The sequence below is a fragment of the Myiozetetes cayanensis genome, unplaced genomic scaffold (genome assembly GCF_022539395.1).
Source record: "Myiozetetes cayanensis isolate MyiCay16 unplaced genomic scaffold, myiCay2020 scf7, whole genome shotgun sequence".
Classification (NCBI taxonomy): Eukaryota; Metazoa; Chordata; class Aves; order Passeriformes; family Tyrannidae; genus Myiozetetes; species Myiozetetes cayanensis.
In genome coordinates, this window is record NW_026087964.1 from 19,010,000 (window position 1) to 19,027,902 (window position 17,903).

At 39.0% G+C, this 17,903-nt stretch overlaps 1 protein-coding gene across 1 annotated transcript in view; it reads right to left on the reverse strand.

The window, feature by feature from the left end:
• Positions 1-17,903, reverse strand: part of ARAP2 (ArfGAP with RhoGAP domain, ankyrin repeat and PH domain 2) — a 121,192-nt gene that overhangs the window by 75,316 nt on the left and 27,973 nt on the right. Inside the window, exons 8-9 of the mRNA XM_050338557.1 lie at positions 16,759-16,879; positions 13,935-14,116 (exon numbers count right to left, since the gene is read on the reverse strand). Of these exons, the coding sequence (XP_050194514.1) occupies positions 13,935-14,116; positions 16,759-16,879 (303 nt within the window). The remainder of the gene's footprint in view (positions 1-13,934; positions 14,117-16,758; positions 16,880-17,903) is intronic.

The following is a 17,903-nucleotide window of genomic DNA, read 5'->3' on the forward strand; positions in this document are numbered from 1 at the left end:
TCATATAAAACCCATTGCCATTTGTTTTTAATGACTTATTTTTTTAGTTTTGATTTTATAATGATCAAAGTCAAATCACAGCTACAAAAGGCTCCAGCTCCAAAATATCTGCACTTATACTCATGTTTCATGACTGCATGTAGAATTAATATACCCTTCCAAACAAACAAAATTCCTTTATCAAAATTAACATAATCTAAATTTTTTATTAATATAAACCAAAATCCTTAAAAAAATTCCTCTGCATACTCCTTTCAAAGAAGCTTTATACTCTGTGTTACTAGTTGGAGAGCTAGTTAGTAGAAAGATAAGAAAATATTACATGTTGAACAAGTTATCTCCATTTATGGTATATACATTTATCTTCTGTTTGTTTTAATGAGCGTCCTGTTGTCACACTTTGAACAATACAGGAAGATCTTTCAAGACTCACAATAAGCTACAGATACATTGTTTTCACTTCTCAGGTCTCTCACTCATGCCCAAATACTTACAAAACTAAGAAATAAATCTTGTTCATCTGAATTTAGAGAGAGACTGAAAAAACAAAACTTGTCAACAGCAACATGGGTTTCAGAGCATATTCTTGGGTTGGGGCAACAGGCCTTGATCACTACTTACTCATCTCCACTATTGCATTAGAACAGCCTTTAAAATCACACAATAATAAAAAAACAGTTTAGAAACATAAACATATAACTATGTTCAGGTAAGCCAAGAGGCCTTACAAATCCGTAACTGGTAAAGAGCAGGACCTAACTGGTAATTTGTTCATGGAAAGTGACCAAAAAACAGTGAAGCACTGATTTACAGGCCGATCAAAAAACAGTGGAATGGAAGGCCCAATATGCAGACAAGACCCAAATCACAGGGAAGTCTGCTGTCTGCCAGGGGCTTGGGAAAGGGAAATTACTGTAAAACTCTCCAGTCTAATACAGCTCTCCAATTACTATCCACTATCAGTTGTTCAAACTTTGAAATAATAAAGGGAAGTCCAAGGGCAATCAAAAGAGACTCCAGGGCCCTGGGATGACTGGTAGAATTATCAGGAGCACAGGTAGCGATTTCCTTCATTCTTCCATTAACAAGGAATAATATTGATAGGAACAGGCAGATCCACCTAAAAACCAGTACACACAGCATGAGAAGAAACAAGAGGACCTCGAAGTTTTGGCCAATCCCAGGGATTTGACATCACTGGCCATCTGGTGGATGAGACCTGTGACTGGAGTGCCCTGTTGGACAGTTACAGAATCTTCAGGAGGGATAGACAGGGCAGAAGAGGCAGAGGGGAGGCACTGCATGTAATAGAAGGGTTCGAATGTATGGAGTTCACAGTTGGCAATGGCACAGGTGAGAGCCTCTGGGTAAGAATCAAGTGGAAAACAAATAACATGAATGTCATCATGGGAGTTTATTACAGACCTCCCAGCCAGGACAATGACACCAACGAATTATTCTTTGAGGACTAAGGGACACTTCCAAGTCATCTGTCCTTGTCCTTACAGGGGACTTGTCAGAAATGAACTGAGAGCATTAATCAGCTGGTGCAACCCAGAATAGAAAATTCCTAAAACACCTGGATGACAATTTTATGGAATAGGTCCTAAGGGAGATGACTCAGAAAGATGCCCTCCTTTATCTGCTGCTTGTCAACAGAGTGGATCTCGTGAGTGAAGTGGAGATTGGTGGCCGTACTGGTCACAGCAACCACAGGTCAAGCACAGAGAGTAAAAGTGAATGGGGTGACATCAGACTGGTGACCTGCCACTAGTGGGGTTCCACAGGGCTCCATCTTAGGCCCTGTGCTCTTCAACATCTTCATAAATGACTTGGAAACAGGATTGGAAGGGGTACTAAACAAGTCTGCAGATGACACAAAACTCAGAGTAGCTGTTGACTTCCTGGAAGGCAGGGAGGTCCAGCAGAGAGACCTCGACAAATGAGAGGACTGGGCAATCACCAACCAGAGGAAGTTCAACAAGGGGAAGGGCTAGATTCTCCACCTGGGATGAGGCAACCCCAGATGTACTTACAGACTGGGGAATGAGATGGTGGAAAGCAGGGCTGCAGAAAGGGACCTGAAAGTCTGGTCTATGGCAAGTTTAATGAGTCAGTAGTGGTAGACAGGAGGGCCAGCCATGTCCTAGGATTTGTAAGGCAAAGTATCGTCAGCCAGTCAAGGGAGGTGATTGTCCCACTTTGCTCTGCACTGGTGTGGCCTCACCTTGAATACTGTGTGCAGGTTTGGGCACCACAATATAAGAAAGATATGAAGGGACTAGAGAGTGTCCAAAGGAGGTCAACAAAGATGGTGAAGGGCCTTGAAGGGAAGCTGTATGAGGAGTGGCTGAGGTCACTTGGTCTGTTCAGCCTGGAGAAGAGGAGACTGAGGGGAGACCACACTGCAGTCACAACTTCCCTGTGAGGGGAGTGTAGGGGCAGGCACTGATCTCTTCTCTCTGGTGACCAGTGACAAGATCCAAGCCTGAAGTTGTGTCAGGGGAGGTTTAGGTTGGATATTAGAAAAAGGTTCTTCCCCCAGAGGGTGACTGGGCACTGGAACAGGCTGCCCAGGAAATTGGTCATAGCACCAAGCCTGACAGAGTTCAAGAAGTGTTTGGACGATACTCTAAGGCGCACGGTGTGACTCTTGAGAATGATTCTGTGCAGGGTTAAGAGTTGAACTTGATGATCCTTGTGGGTCCCTTCTAACTCAGTATATTCTGTGATATTCTGTGATTCTGACCTAGACACCAGCAGGCTGAACCCACATTGTATCATGGGGAAACACAGCTATGAAAATGTTGTTCTGGTTCATAACTGAAAGTATGCAGGTGCATCTCATCACACACAAGTTTCATCAAAATTGCAAAGGCTCGGTCAAGATAACACATAAAAGAAAATCTCACAAACAGTAAAAATAGAACTAGAATTATAATATCACTCCAATTTAGGATACTCAGAAACCCAGCAGCAGCATTTTGTACCAGTTGTGGATGGGGAGGCTTGTAACATTCTACAACAATTTTTGAGAACAAAAAATCTACCAAAAGCCCCTTCTATATTAGAAGAATGGGCTGCTGTAATCTGCAAACATACTGAAGTTAGAAGAAGGTATATTTTCTCAGCATGAAAATGTCATTTAAGAAACTAAGACAACAAAGAATTTGGATCTGAAACAAAATACTGGACTAAAGTGAAAAACTGGTAACTCTGATATGTATGGCAAAGCTCCAGTTGTCATTCACAGAGATGGAAATTCACTCTAGGTGTGCTTAGATCCTACAAGTAAGAGCTTTCCTTAAATGGCCCTGTATATACTGAAAACGCATCTTTAATGTTTCCATTTAGAAGGACAAACAGCTACAGTACAATCTGCACAGGCTTCTTAAGGTTAATTTTAAAATAGATGCAGTGTAGGAGAATGAAATTTAGGTCTGAGGATAAAAGACCTGCACAATTAGAAGACCTGAACAGCAGCATCACCTAGTCATGCAGAACTGTGATGAAATAACATCCTCTGGTTTTGTACCTACAGTGCACTCTATTAACCTTTACTTTTTCTCCTCCCTGTAAAAATCCAGTACAGCTCAAATTGCATGTATTAAAAGATGTTTCTGATATTTCATACCTCATCAATGAGAGAAGGATAAGAAATAAAGTCTGAAACACAGCTTTATGTAGATGCAACCCCTTCTCTTCTACATCGCTATTTATTTCCAGTAACATCAATAGACACACATTTCAGATCCACACTGCTAATTGTACATATTTACCCTAAACGAGTACCTAAGGATCATCCAACTGCACACTGTTGTTAAATAAAACCAAACAAGTTATAGATCATCCTTTTTTAGCTGTAGAAGTGAGAAATTTATAAACACCTAAAGCACAGGAATGATCACAGAGCACAGAGCAAAACAGTTGATGTATTTATTCAGGGTGAAATAAACCCTTCTAGGTAAGTTGCATAAAAATGCCAGGGACCCCTGCCATGTGGTTGGTTTGTTTTATACAAATTAAGACAAAAGATTATAGAATCTGCCTCGCTTCTTTTTGTGAAAAATGAAGTACAAGGTGAAACAAACCAACCTGAAAGTGAGAATCCATCTGCACATGGGCATCATTGATGACCAGTCAGTACTGTTTCCATTTCTTCTCTTATGGCTACTTAGGACTAATGAATTTTGCCTTGATCATTTTCACAACTTTTGTTATGACCCCCATCTCCTGGCTCATCAGTTTTCTTGCAGCCCAGTAAATTGGCAGCTGCTCAATTCCTTCAGGGGAGAGAAGCAAGAGTCAATTGTAATAATAGGCTGCAATTACTCCTGTGTTGCAGGAACTGAGCTGCTGTTGCTGACTGCTGTCATTTTATCTGTCTTTGAACTTCTTTATGACCCCATGGCAAGGAATTACAGCCCTCGGCTGGAAAAAGCATCATACATACAACGCCCTGCAGAGCCTCTCAAACAAGTGCCAGAAAGGCTGATAGTGAAACAGGGAGAAGTACACAAAGCCATATTTATTATACCAATGCAGCCACACTGCTTCAAACCCTTTGTTAAACCTCACTCATGTTTCTCTAAAACAGCTCTGCATACTGCACTTGAATTGCAGACAAGTATAAACACAGACAAATGTAAGGCAGTGGATACAGACTCCTCTCTGCCTAGATACAGAATATTTGGAAATATCTGGAAATATTGGCTGGTACAATTTTAACCATAATGGAAATGGAGTAATTCCAACAGAGAGCAGAAGGGATTTTTGCATTATGTTTTAAATAGACTAGCTCACCTTAAACAAAGAAATGGACACATAATCAATATAATATAATAACTAAAAATTATATAACAGAATCCACAAAAGGATTACCAAAGTCAATAATTAAAGTGTTTATCTCCATGAGCAAAATACACTCATTAGCCATTGCATTATTTGGATTAGCATTTTTTTTTCAAAGCAATTTGATTGGAAATGTTACAGAAGTACAACAAAAAGGTCTACCATGAGGAAAAAGAAAGCCAGCAAAAACAACCCCATATAAAACAACCATATAAAAGTTGTTTGAATGCTCAAAACATACCAATGTACATTACCAGGCATGACTTACAATACAAACAAGATTATTTCCACTTTTTTTTTTTTAATCATTGCTTTCTATATATTTTCCTGAATACATTTTCCTTCTCAACCATTGTCCAAGCCTTTTCACATGGTTCCCTGGGTGTCTACTGCCAAGTGTTTTGACAACCTTCCATCTTAAATGAAGGTAACAAAGATTGACATTTTTCTACTATTCAGTGCATGTAATATTTTTCACATATTTCTTTAAAAGTGTTAAGTATCAAAAAATCATTCTGCTGGGTCTCTGAGGGGGCCAGACACATCTGCTGAAATGGAAATAACTTTTGAGGAAGTTTTCTGGAAATATCTCTAAGATACGTATTTTTAATGAATGAGTTTTAAAACATACCATCTCTAGCAAGATATTTTGCATACAAAATATTTAATAGGGAGAATTTAATTTAATAACCATGACATTGAAGTGTTTCATGAAGTAAGAATTCAGTGAGTTGATTAAGTTCAAACTTTTTGGCCTAGTAATTTAGTAACCAGGGACAGAAATTATTGCTGAGAAAGCAGATCGGGGTATTCCCCAAATTCTTCCTATGTTATAAATCGTATATTTCTTTTCTTTTGCTGTAAAGATAATGTATTTATTTAGAATAAAATTTGTAGACATTGGGTAGACAGTGGATGAAGATAGCGGAGTAAAGACAACAATGTTTTGTTATTATCTGAGTGATGCCATACTGCTACAAGCAACAAAAAGAAACCAGCACAAATGAAGAAAAATAAAATCTTTATGGTCTTTATGGTCCAAAAGATTAAAAAAGCTACAATGATAATGAAGTTCTCAATATTTTAAGGATCATCTCTATAATTCTTATTTTAAACCATCCACTTCGCATAACTGATGAAAACTCCAACGACCTAATTATTTTAGTAGTCCAATAGCAAATCCAATCTGCTCTCTTTCCACTGTCATCAAAGATACTGTTCACATTTCCAGAACACACTGTGCAGAAAAGAACAGTTTTGGAGCAAGTATCCACTGTTGCATTAAATGTTTGTACAAAAAGAGGTGGGAGGTGAAAAAGTATGAAATAGAAAAAATGGTGAGATTCTACAAATTCTGGGTATTTTCAACAAATTCCAATGGCCCTTACTCTGATGAACTTCAATAGAGATTTAAGTAAGACCAACCCAATCTTGAAAATCACCACTAAGTAACAACAGAAATCCATGAATGCCCAAACTGCTTTTTTTATGAACACTGCATTTCCTGCTTGATCAGCTACTGTAAGCTAAATGCATCATGATCAATCATCTGCTTTTAAGTGCTTGGAATTCTAGACATTACAGTGTCAGTTACAAGACACATTAATGAATTGCAGGCATACTCTTTGGTCTCCTGCTACCACACATTAATCCAATTTATTTAGCATTGCAACCAAGGAGAAAATTTTAATCATCATAATGTGACTGCTAGTGCTCAACTGATCATACTTGTCATAGATTAGGCAAATCCTAGTCTTCAGTAATATTGCTTTTCCACTTCAGATTGGACAAAAGAATAGCCTCACCTCTCTGTTAGCTTTCACAAAAGGATATCGATACAATTTAGCTCTTTGGTACAATGTACCAAAAAATAAATGTATCCTTTTGTGACATTACTTGTCTGAGCTCTACCACACCATTAATACTGAATTCAGAAACCATATTTACATAAATGAGTTTTAATGGATTTCAAACATGGCAAATTGGTAACAGAAGATATATGCTAAACTATTAAAAATTTGCAATAGTATATCATGGAATTTTTAACTAATTAGGAAATGGAATTCACAAATACTATCATGGAAACCTGGTGACAATAGATGAGAAGGCTGAGGTACTCAACAAATTTTTGCCTCATTCTTCAATGGCAACCTCTCTTCCCACACCTCTTGAGTGGATGGACAGCAGGATGGGGACTGAGGGAGCAGAGCGCTTTCCACTGCAAGAGAAAATCAAGTTTGTGACCACCTGAGGAACCTGAATGTACGTAAGTCCATGGAACCTAATGAGATGCATCCCAGAGTCCTGAGGAAATTGGATGATGTAGCTGTGAAGCCTCTCTCCATGATACTTGAAAAGTGATGGCAGTCAGGTGAAGTCCCAGGTGACTGGAAAAAGGGAAACACTGTACTCATCTTTAAAAAGGGTAGAAAGAAGGACCCTGGTATTAAGGAAACTTCCCATTCTGACCGTTCACAGGACTCCCTGGCAATCACACTCCCAATACCAGTGACTTTATCTGCTGGGACCAACGTGTCTTCACAGGGGTCAGCTCCAGCGAGTGACGGGCAGCCCATTTGACTCCTCACACATCCCACTCACACAGTCAGACCAGGTTTTCTTACCAGTTTGACCCCAGGTTTCCCATAGCAGAGTCTCATGTCTCATTCCATAAAGCAGTTTATTCATGGTACAGTAGCACAGAAACAGCTCAAGCTATTGCCTCCCAGGAGGATCTCCAACAGAGGAACCCCTGGGCTTTTACACCCTCAAAGTCTACATGCTCACAAGTCTCACAAATCTTGCACTTCCACCTGAGTCCCTGGTTCCTGCTGTGTCTCTTAGAGTCCATTCACCACTCATGCCCTTTGTTATGCAAAGGGTTGGCAGTTCACAGCCTGTTGTCTTGGGCTCCCAACCAGAGCTTAATCTGCATCATGCACTGCAGCTTGCAAACCTGCACTGGAAACTACTGACCTGTCAGCCCCACCTTTGTGCCTGGGAAGATCTTGAAAAGGATCCTCCTAGCAGATATGCTAAGGCACATGGAGGACAGATTCAGATAGACAGCATGCCTTCACCAAGTCAAAGTCCTTCCTAACCAATATAGTGGCCTTCTATGATGGAGTGACTATGATGGAGCAGTAGACGAGGGAAGAATTACAGATGTCATTTGTCTGAACTTCTCTAAAGCCTTTGACGTGGTCTCCCACAACATCCTTCCCTCTGAATTGTAGAGAGATTGACTTGATGGGTGGACTGTTAGGTGGATAAGGAATTGGTTGGATGGTTACATCCAGAGGGTAGTGGTCAACATCTCACAGACCCAATGGATATCAGTGACTAGCGGTGTCCCTCAGGGGTCTATAATGGGACAAGTGCTACTTAATATCTTCCTTAATGACACAGATGAAGGAATTGTTGTGCACCCTCAGCAAAGTTGCAGATGACAACAAACTGACTGCTGCAGTTAACACAGCTGGGAGACAGGCTGCTATCCAGACTTGGACAAGCTCAAGAACCTCATGAGGATTAAAAAGACCAAGTGCAAGGTGCTGCACCTGGGTCGTGGCAACTCCTGGTATCAATACAGGCTGGGGGATGAACAGATTGAGAGAAGCCCTGCCAAAGGGACTTGAGGGTGCTGGTGGAGGAGACCCTGGACATGAGCTGGCAACATGCACTTGCAGCCCTGAAAGTCAACAGTGCCCTGGGTTGCATCAAAAGCAGTGTGGGCAGCAGGCTGAGGCAGGTGATTCTGCCCCTCTTACTCTGCTCTGGTGAGACCCCAGCTGGAGTGCTACATCCAGCTCTGGGTTCCCAGTAGAGGCAGGAAATTGGCCTGTTGGAGTGAGTTCAGAGGAGGGTTACCAAGATGATTAGAGGGATGGAACACCTCTCCTATGAGGAAAGGCTGAGGGAATGGGGATTGTTCAGCCTGGAAAAGAGACGGCTTAGGGGTGACCTAATTACTGCTTTCCAGTACTTGAAAGGAGTCCACAAGAAATACAGAGAGGGACTTTTTACATGGGCATGTAGTGAGAGGACAAGGAGGAATGGCTTCAAACTGAGAGTAGGTGTAGATTAGACATTAGGAAGAAATTCTTTACTATGAGGCTGGTGAGGCATTGGGACAATTTGCCCAGAGAACTTGTAGATGCCCCATCTCTATAAGTGTTCAAGACCAGATTGGAAGGGACTTTGAACAACTTGGTCTACTGAGTGGCATCCCTGCCCATGGCAGGGGGCTTGGAAGTAGATGATCTTTAAAGTCCCTTCCAAGCCATTCTATGATGATTCTATGATGATCATGGCATACATTTGCACCTATCTATCTAAGCTTGTGGAACAAGCATTTCAGTGAGGATATATTACACTGCCTCCACAGAACTGCTCTCCTCATCACTGTTGCAATGGTTGTCTAACTTCACAAAAGTATTTCACCAGTGTTAATTAGTTTAATACCTGAAATAAAGGATGCAGGCTGAGGAAAAAAAGTCATCAGCGTTGCTACTGCTATGTTTAAACTTACTTCTGAACCAAACATGACAAATGCATAGAAATAACAGTATTTGACATTTCCCTGAATTTAAAAGAGAAAAAGCAAACTAAAGCTACTGACTAGGTTTTTAGCTTGTTTCCTATGAGCACTGACTTATATATTTACAATTAAACAGAAATCAACTTGGTACAAATTAATGTTCTAGCTGCCTTAATTCTACAGTACATTGAGTTATTGAGAGCGATCTAAGTATTCTTGAAAAATACTGGGTTTTTCTGTTTCATTGTCACCTCAAACCTTCATGTTGCACACACAAAAAACCCTTTGTCATTTAACTGTATATATATATATATACACAAAACCAAACAAATAGGAAAAAGTCCTCAGAGAGCGGAAGTTTACCTGCATGTTGAAGAACTTAATAATAACTTTTAAATCTTTTTTGATAGAAGTCATGTTTATACCCTTCTCCATGTTCTTTAATAATATATTCAACCACCTAGAACAACATCACACAAAATTATTTTTGATTGTAAAATGCAGATGTTCCCTGTAAAGGCGGTCACTGGCACATTTTTCTTCTCTGATTGAACCACTTTACAGTGTGTTATTTTAAATGCATTTTTTAATCTTTTTTGGAGTAGGTTTGCAATTAGTTTAAAATTGAAGAAGTAACGGCACAAAAACTGTGATGCCTAGGCTCCCCCGTGACTTTACATATCAGTGAACCTTAAACATAACCTAACAAAGGGGGTACATTTGAGCAGACCAGATAAGCATCTGTCAAAGCCCTTCTAATGGTAAGAGAGGGGAGGTTATTACTGGCACCACCACAGCAGACTGACATTTCAAGCCAATGTTTGAGCTGTTGTGAAGGATCAGATGACATGTTTTTATATAAGCACGAATGACTTTGAAACAGAAATGGGAATTTCAGCCAGCTGTAGGTTGAACAAATTGATTCTGTACGATTTATTTTTCACTTCTGCTTCAGACAGGAAGTTTAAGAAATTTACACTACATGAGGAGTCAAAAAAATTGATGGTTTCATACTAACACTATATCACTGCCAGAAGTTCAAGCTAAACCAATCACTTTTTAACTAGAAATAGGCCTGAGACATGATGTTCTGATCTCAGTCTGAACTTCACAAAGTTCATGGTGGTTATGTCAGGCTTTGGCATTTGGCTTAGGATCTTCTCCACTTTTAACAGTGTAGAATTTTTTTTAAAGTAACAGTGGGCTCTTCTCTATCAAGTTTAATAGAAATCAATGAATCAGCTTGATCCAATCTCATTTCAACATTGTAAGAAGTCTAAATAGGTGTCTTATAGCACTGCAGTTATAATAAACCCCTCTAAGGCTCTGTGGGAATCATTCTAGCATGGATGTGAATTCCAATACGAACAGGATTTGAGGACATCCCTGGACAGATTTGCCTGGTAATTACTGGCTGAAGTGCAAACTTGGGACGGGGAAATATTTTTGGATCAACAGTGCCCTCTAATGGACTAGTGCTTAATTACTGGGGTTTTCTTCAGTACTGCAGTAAAAATAATTCGGTTTTCCACTTGAAATTAAAACACAAGAGGTACCAAAATAATTGCAGGTTATTAAAGGAAACTATTTCTTCTCTTGCACAAACATTCATAAATTGCATAAACAAAGGACATTGTTCAAACTGAGAATCTAAATAGAAACCTCTTAGGACCATTTGTTATTTTTGGTTTTAAGTAAATAAGCTTTGGGAAGAAGCCGATTGTGCACCATTGCTTGCAATATTCATACACACAGGAGGAGCTGACAGGCTGGCAGCATGTCTACTATTCTGTTTCAGGGCTTGATTTTGGTTTGCCTTCTGCTGCACTGCAGTCAGTGATCTCTGCAGAGCATCCACATAGTAGAAGGGAATAAATGTCTAGTAGAAAGGTTGTATAAGTGTGTGCTTTCAAGATCAGCTAAAGCAATTCTTAACTCCATGATGCTGAAAGAGCAGAGCAGACACAACCTTCTATACAGCTGCACAAGTAATATAATCAACACACATGCACACCCACACAAAAAAAATTTAGAAAAAATCTTTAACTACAGAAACGGATGGGGGAGGAAGGGGAAGCAGTCTTAGATTATCTGAGTCATAATCTCCACTCTGAAAATGTAGAAAAGAGCAATCAAGAACCCTTCAAAAGGGAATGGCTCTGCAATGGTTTTGTATCAACATACACAGACAGAAAAACTGACTCAGCACAGTGAGCAGAGCTGGGAATGCCCTGTATCAACAGAGAGGATCAATGCATCTGCTTGAAGCAAGAAAGATGCTCCCAACAGTTATATTCCAGTAGAGTAAGAAAGAAGAAGGTAAAAATTTCATGCCTGGTACCGCAACTCTCAAGAGGGACATAACTAATTTCAAATGACCTATCACTCTGGAAAAGAAATGCCTCCACAAGTCTGTACACCTTTGTGCCTTAATCAAGAAGCTCAGAACATCCCTAAGGACCACTCTAAAATATTCAGGGGCATAAGATTCAGTAAGCATCAATCCTGAAGGGAAAAGGGGCTAGTTAACAATGAACATTCACAAAAGAGGATTTTCACCAATGAGAATTCTTTCCATGGATCCTCACTGATGGAATACCTGGAAACCTCATGACAGAAAAGTAATATTGAGCACTGCAGCACAGTGTGGATCATCCCACAAGCAATGATTGCAAAATAAGTTGGTCAACTTCATTCTTTCTACTTGACTGATGCAAGGGAACCTCAGTGAAGTACAGGGTCTCAGAACGGACAGGTGGTGTTTTCATTTTGGTTTTGTTCCTCAAAGACCTACAGCTGTAAACTTTACTTAAATAAACGAACTAACTGACAGGTCACCTGCTCATTACAATAATCAAGACTGAGGAATTCAGTATAGATATAAGAGTACTGTGATCAACTATGAAGACCAATTTCTCTCCATGATGCTTATTTGGCAAAACACGTGTTGTTGGCTTAAATTCAAATGGCACGTAGCAAGTACATTTTTGGTAACACATTACATATCTAAGTCACTTGTGGAGTTTTGTTATAGCTACAGAGCAGCATAAATCCATAAACTGTATCACATTTGTGGTGGGTTGATCCTGTCTGGATGCCAGGTGCCCACCAAAGCTGCTCTATCACTCCCCTCCTCAAGTGGACAGGGTAGAGAAAATAAAACAGATCATTAACAGACAAGGTTAAGGACAGAGAGAGATCACTCACCAGTTACTGTCACAGGCAAAACAGACTCAACTTGGGCAAATCAGCTTCATTTACTACTGATCAAACCAGAGCAGATAATGAGAAACAAAAGCAAATCTGAAAGCACCTTTCCTTCCACCTCTCCTTTTTTCCTTCTGATTTACTCTTCCCCACTCAGTGGCTTGGGTGGACAGGGAATGGGGGTTGTGGTCAATTCATGATACTTTGTCTCTGCTGGTCTTCCCTCCTCATGTTTGCCATGCAAACACAATACAACACTTTCAATTAGTTGGCTGTTGATTGACCTCAAAGAATTTACCTAAAAGGTAAAACTTCCTTGGAGTACAGTAAGTAGAAAGAAAAACAGGTCTTTCTCTGTCTCAAATCTCCTCTCTAAGAATGAATAATATTGAACATTACGTGGCTCCCCAAACCCACCCAAATAATTTCATATGTAAGAGATCAACAGGAGAGGAAGTGAGATCAACTCCAAAATGAAAAGTCTTACTAAGAGACCATTCATATTTCAAAAAAGGGTTTGCCTTTACAGAAATTTGAAAGAAACTGACAACAAGGCAAATATGTAAAAATACCTCCCTCAAGTGTCATTCGAGGTTCCAGCTACTTGTGAGTAACCAACGTCCTCACCCAGAAATAACACCTTCCATTTAATGTCCTGAAGTAGACTGTTATTCCCCTTGTTCACACAATCATTCATAGAACCCAACTATCTCCATTTATTCCCTACCTATGCCATCCTAGAGAGTTCCACAGTACTTCACGCTATCATACAGTCATGCCCAAAGAAAAATCAAAAGCCCTAGATTTTGGGAGCTGAAATGACAGGCCTATTTCACATTTTTTAATACTGCATTTGTTTAAAATATTACAGTGTACAACAGAAACTGGTCAATATACATTCTCAGAAACACAAAGGACATGTTGAACAGTTGAAGTTTCAGTTACAAACCACCATGTGCTTCTGTATAACACACTTGACAGAGCAGTATATTATAAGACACGGAAAACAGTGCACAAAATAGGCCTTCTGATTGAGTGCTTATGGTCGACATTCAAAGAGTGAATTGATCCCAGCCCTGACACTAACATGCTGTGACACTCAGAGCTTTTCACTTTACCTCACTATATATTCGCTTTTTTATATTATACAACAGACATCATGATACTTCACCTGCTTTGTGAAGCCTTCTGAGGACTGCAGCAATAAAGTAGTACATAAAAAGACATATGCATTTATATTGAAACGTACCTACTCACAAGGAGCCATCAATTTCCAATCCACTAGTTAAACCATCTTTATAAGCTTTCATTCACAAAAAACATATGAAAAATTTACCTGCTCATTTTTGCAGATCCATACAGTACTCCCCTGAAGTACAATAAAGATTTTGGCTTTGTATCCTTTCAGCTCAAGGTATCCGCTTTTCTCAGGGGCGACAGAAGTTCGAGACTGAGAGTTATTATCAGACTGCAATTTCAAGGCATTGAGCATCGTATTAACCCAGTCATTTCTTTCTTCTAAACAAGAAAAAAGTTAGTCAAAGGCAGTTAGTTAAGCAGCAGCTCCATTCTTCTCTACACATTAGTTTCCCCATTCTTCCTAACTATGCTTGATGGCATAGCTACACCACTAAGAGATAACATTCACCTTGAAGAGAAGGTGTAAATAAAAATAATGAGAGTATGTATCAGTGGAGATGTTAGTAAAGACAGCCATTCAGTTAACTCCCAACAATCAACACACAAATCAAAACAAATTGATGATCGAGATGCTTAAAATCATGACTACTAGTTCTAAGATGCTTAATTCCAGGCAGTTTAAAGACTGAGGTGGTAGACAGGCAGCACGTTCACCTCTTGGAAGCCACATCAATGGGAAAGAACTACTGCAATTTTGTAAGCAGAAACCAAGGAGTCTAAATTTCAACTGTCACTAAAGAGGCAAGCTATCACCAGTGCTATTCCATATTTGGCCATGCTTCTAAGCAAAAACACTTGGCAATTTACAATCTCTTCCATTAAGGTGTGGTGGTTAAGCTTGATATTGTCAAGGGTACTGAGTAATCAAGAAAATGCATGTCTGAGTATGGTTGCATGCATTAATAATTTAACATCTTACAAATACATGAACACAAGGAGGTGAAGTAATAAAGTTCCACTCAGTCTCATTCACTATGTTCAGATATTTCACCAGACTAAGATCAATATACTTTAATGCTCAGTAGTCTGAATGAATTAGACTCGCCTTATGCAATTGGAATATCATGAATATTTCAACTGTTTGCTCCAAAAGATTCAGGTCATAAAATATATTGGGGGAGGGGCAGGGAGGAATGGAAAGTTGTATCCACAGTGCATATAAAGTGGGCAAAATTAGTGTAGAACACTGCAAAGTGCACCATTAAAACAATAATGTGCTTACTTCATAACTGCAATGTGTGCAACATGAAAGAACAAATACACAAATTTAAGCATCATAAAAACCTCTGAAGAAGAGGAAGACTAGCCTGAGAGACTAGCACAGAGAATGTGATCCAAGTGTTCCTGTTAGAGGTTTTGTATTAATATATATGTATGCTCTCTTGGAACACTCCAGTGATCTTTTCAAAGTACTTCAGAATCCCTGAGGGCATCAAATTACCCTAGAAGTGTTTTTCACTCCAATTAACCAAATCTCACTGCATCTGAGCAGATTATGTTCTAACTCTTTGCTAACCCCTGATTAGTTAATTTTTTGCCCCCAAATACCCCTAAACTTTCCAAACCATTATGTATGTTTTCCCTATAGATATTTAAATCCATCCAAAAAATGTTTTTCTGATATATATCAAAATACATATAAAAGTCTCTATTTCAAAATCTTTGAAAGAAGTTAAGTACCCTTTGAATAGCCCCAGAACAATTGTCAACCACAAATCCACAGAAGTAACAGCATGAAGAAACAGGTTTGTGCACATAACAGAAATCAAGCAGGGTTATTTACTTACTTTACTATGAATATATCATCCAGTTCTTGAGTAAGTAAGGACCAAATTCCCTGCCCAACAAACATTTCTAACCTTAAGTGAACAGTTTTACAGACAGGCTACTATGTCCAAAGATGGTTATATACTATATGAAAATGGAATTTCATGTATAACAAGTGGTTGCTCTGAATATACTTTAAAAGTCAGTATAAGTTGTAAATATTTTTTTAGTAGTTAAAGGCAATGGTCCATAAAGCAAATTGCAGCCTTACAAAATGTATTGCACCAAGATGGTTATGTTTCCACTTATAAAAAATTTTAAAATAGATTTTGGAAGAGAAATGCAAAAGTAATAAAGAAATACATACTTTTAAACTCAGCTAAAAGCATAGAAATGCCTGAAATTATCTGAGCCAAACTTGATAAGAAGGATTTGCTCACTGATGCTGCACTCCTGTTACAGCCTGCAGCAAATGTTTACAACCCAGCTATAACCCATAAAAATGGGATTTGATAAAGGAAATGCTGAGAGACCCTTAGCTATAATGGCTCTGGCATGTACTGCTGTAAATACACATTGCATATCTCTTTTTTCTAGGTATTCATTTTTATTTGATTGTTTCCATAAATAAATCATACATGTACTGATATTGATTTCACATATTACATCAGTAGGTTGATTCAATTAGAAGGCATACTATCTTTCTTACTACGATTTAAATTTTTATTCTCTATCAACACGTGACTGAAAACACTGTATAAGGCAGAAAACCTCTGATTTCCTTTAATCACAGCATCACATTCCAGCCACCAACTTCATTGTCTCTTTGTAAATTTTGCATGAAGTAGTGACTCGGAGGAGATGGCTCAGAGTACATAGGCTCTAAGACCTGCTAGTGAGATCTGAGGAAGGTCCAAACACATTAATCTTTGGGAAAGATGGGGGGAGGAGGCAAAACAGTTGGGAAAATAGTCTTCTCATTTTGCTATTTTAAAAAGTCATTCCCCACCAATTTCAGTTGTTCTTACAAAGTTTACAGTTATCTCCAGTTTCACTTTATGAGCTCAAACCAGCTGGATTCCAGAAATATTTCTGATAATATAAGTAGATCTATTTCACAAACATAATTTATCAACAGTGATTGCATTTTTTTTTTTTTTGGCAATTGTTAGAATGACACATCTTCTACTTACCTTCTTTATCCACACGGAAAACAAAAGTCCTATGGGATGTGACAACTTCAAATTTATTCTCCCCATGAACTCTTACTGTTGCTATAGCAGAGAGCAGTATTATTCCCTTTGAGAACACTTCCTGCAATAAAAAGGCAATATCAATATTTAATAACTTTCATGGAATGTTAAATTTCTCTTAGGTAATACTATTTGTCATAGTGTTTAGGAAGTTCACATACACAGTTTGTGCTCCTAAAAGTTCACCACACTTTAATAAAGTTGCATTAAGAAGTAAACCCCTTCAACTACCTACCCATCACCAACTTCATTGTCCTGGACCTATCCACATCTACTAACTTCTAAAATAGAATAAAGTCCTAAGGTGAAATAGAATGTGTATATTTGAGATACAACTTTATAAATTGTTTCATGGCATTAATATTGCAAAACATCACACGTTCTTAAATTTGCATTTTTATGCCAAAGTAAATTACATTTACTATCTCACAGAAAAATAATTTAAAAACATATAACCATTACACTTGTAGGATAGAATCAGACACAGGAAAAAAACTGTGCTTTTTCCAGGCAGAGAATTCTAAACATTTTTTCTGTTTCCCCTCACACTGCCCCTTCGGTGGTTAGTCAATAAGAAAAGTAAATTCACTGATTTATCCCTAATTTTGAACACAAAGGGGGCATCACTCTGGAAAAATACATTTTCCTGTCAGTACTAACAAGAATGCTCTAGCTTGGATCAGGTATGTACTTTTCTGCTATATATGTGTGCTGGTTTTGGCTGAGATACAGTTAATTTCCTTCATAGTAGCTAATACAGGGTGATGGAAATAATGTTCATAACACAGAGAAGTTGTACCTATTGCTGAGCAGTGCTGAGACAGTGCCAAGGCCTTTTCTACTCCTCACTCCATGCCACCAGTGAGGAGACTGGGCGTGCACAAGAAGCTGGGAGGCAGCACAGTCAGGACAGCTGACCCAAGGGATTTCCCTTACCATATGGCATCTCACTCAGTATATAAAGCTGGGGGAAGGAGGAGAAGGGGGGAATGTTCAGAGTGATGAGTTTGTCTTCCCAAGTCACCATTTAGTGGGATGGAGTCACTGCTCTCCTGGAGATGGCTGAACATCTATCTGCCTATGGG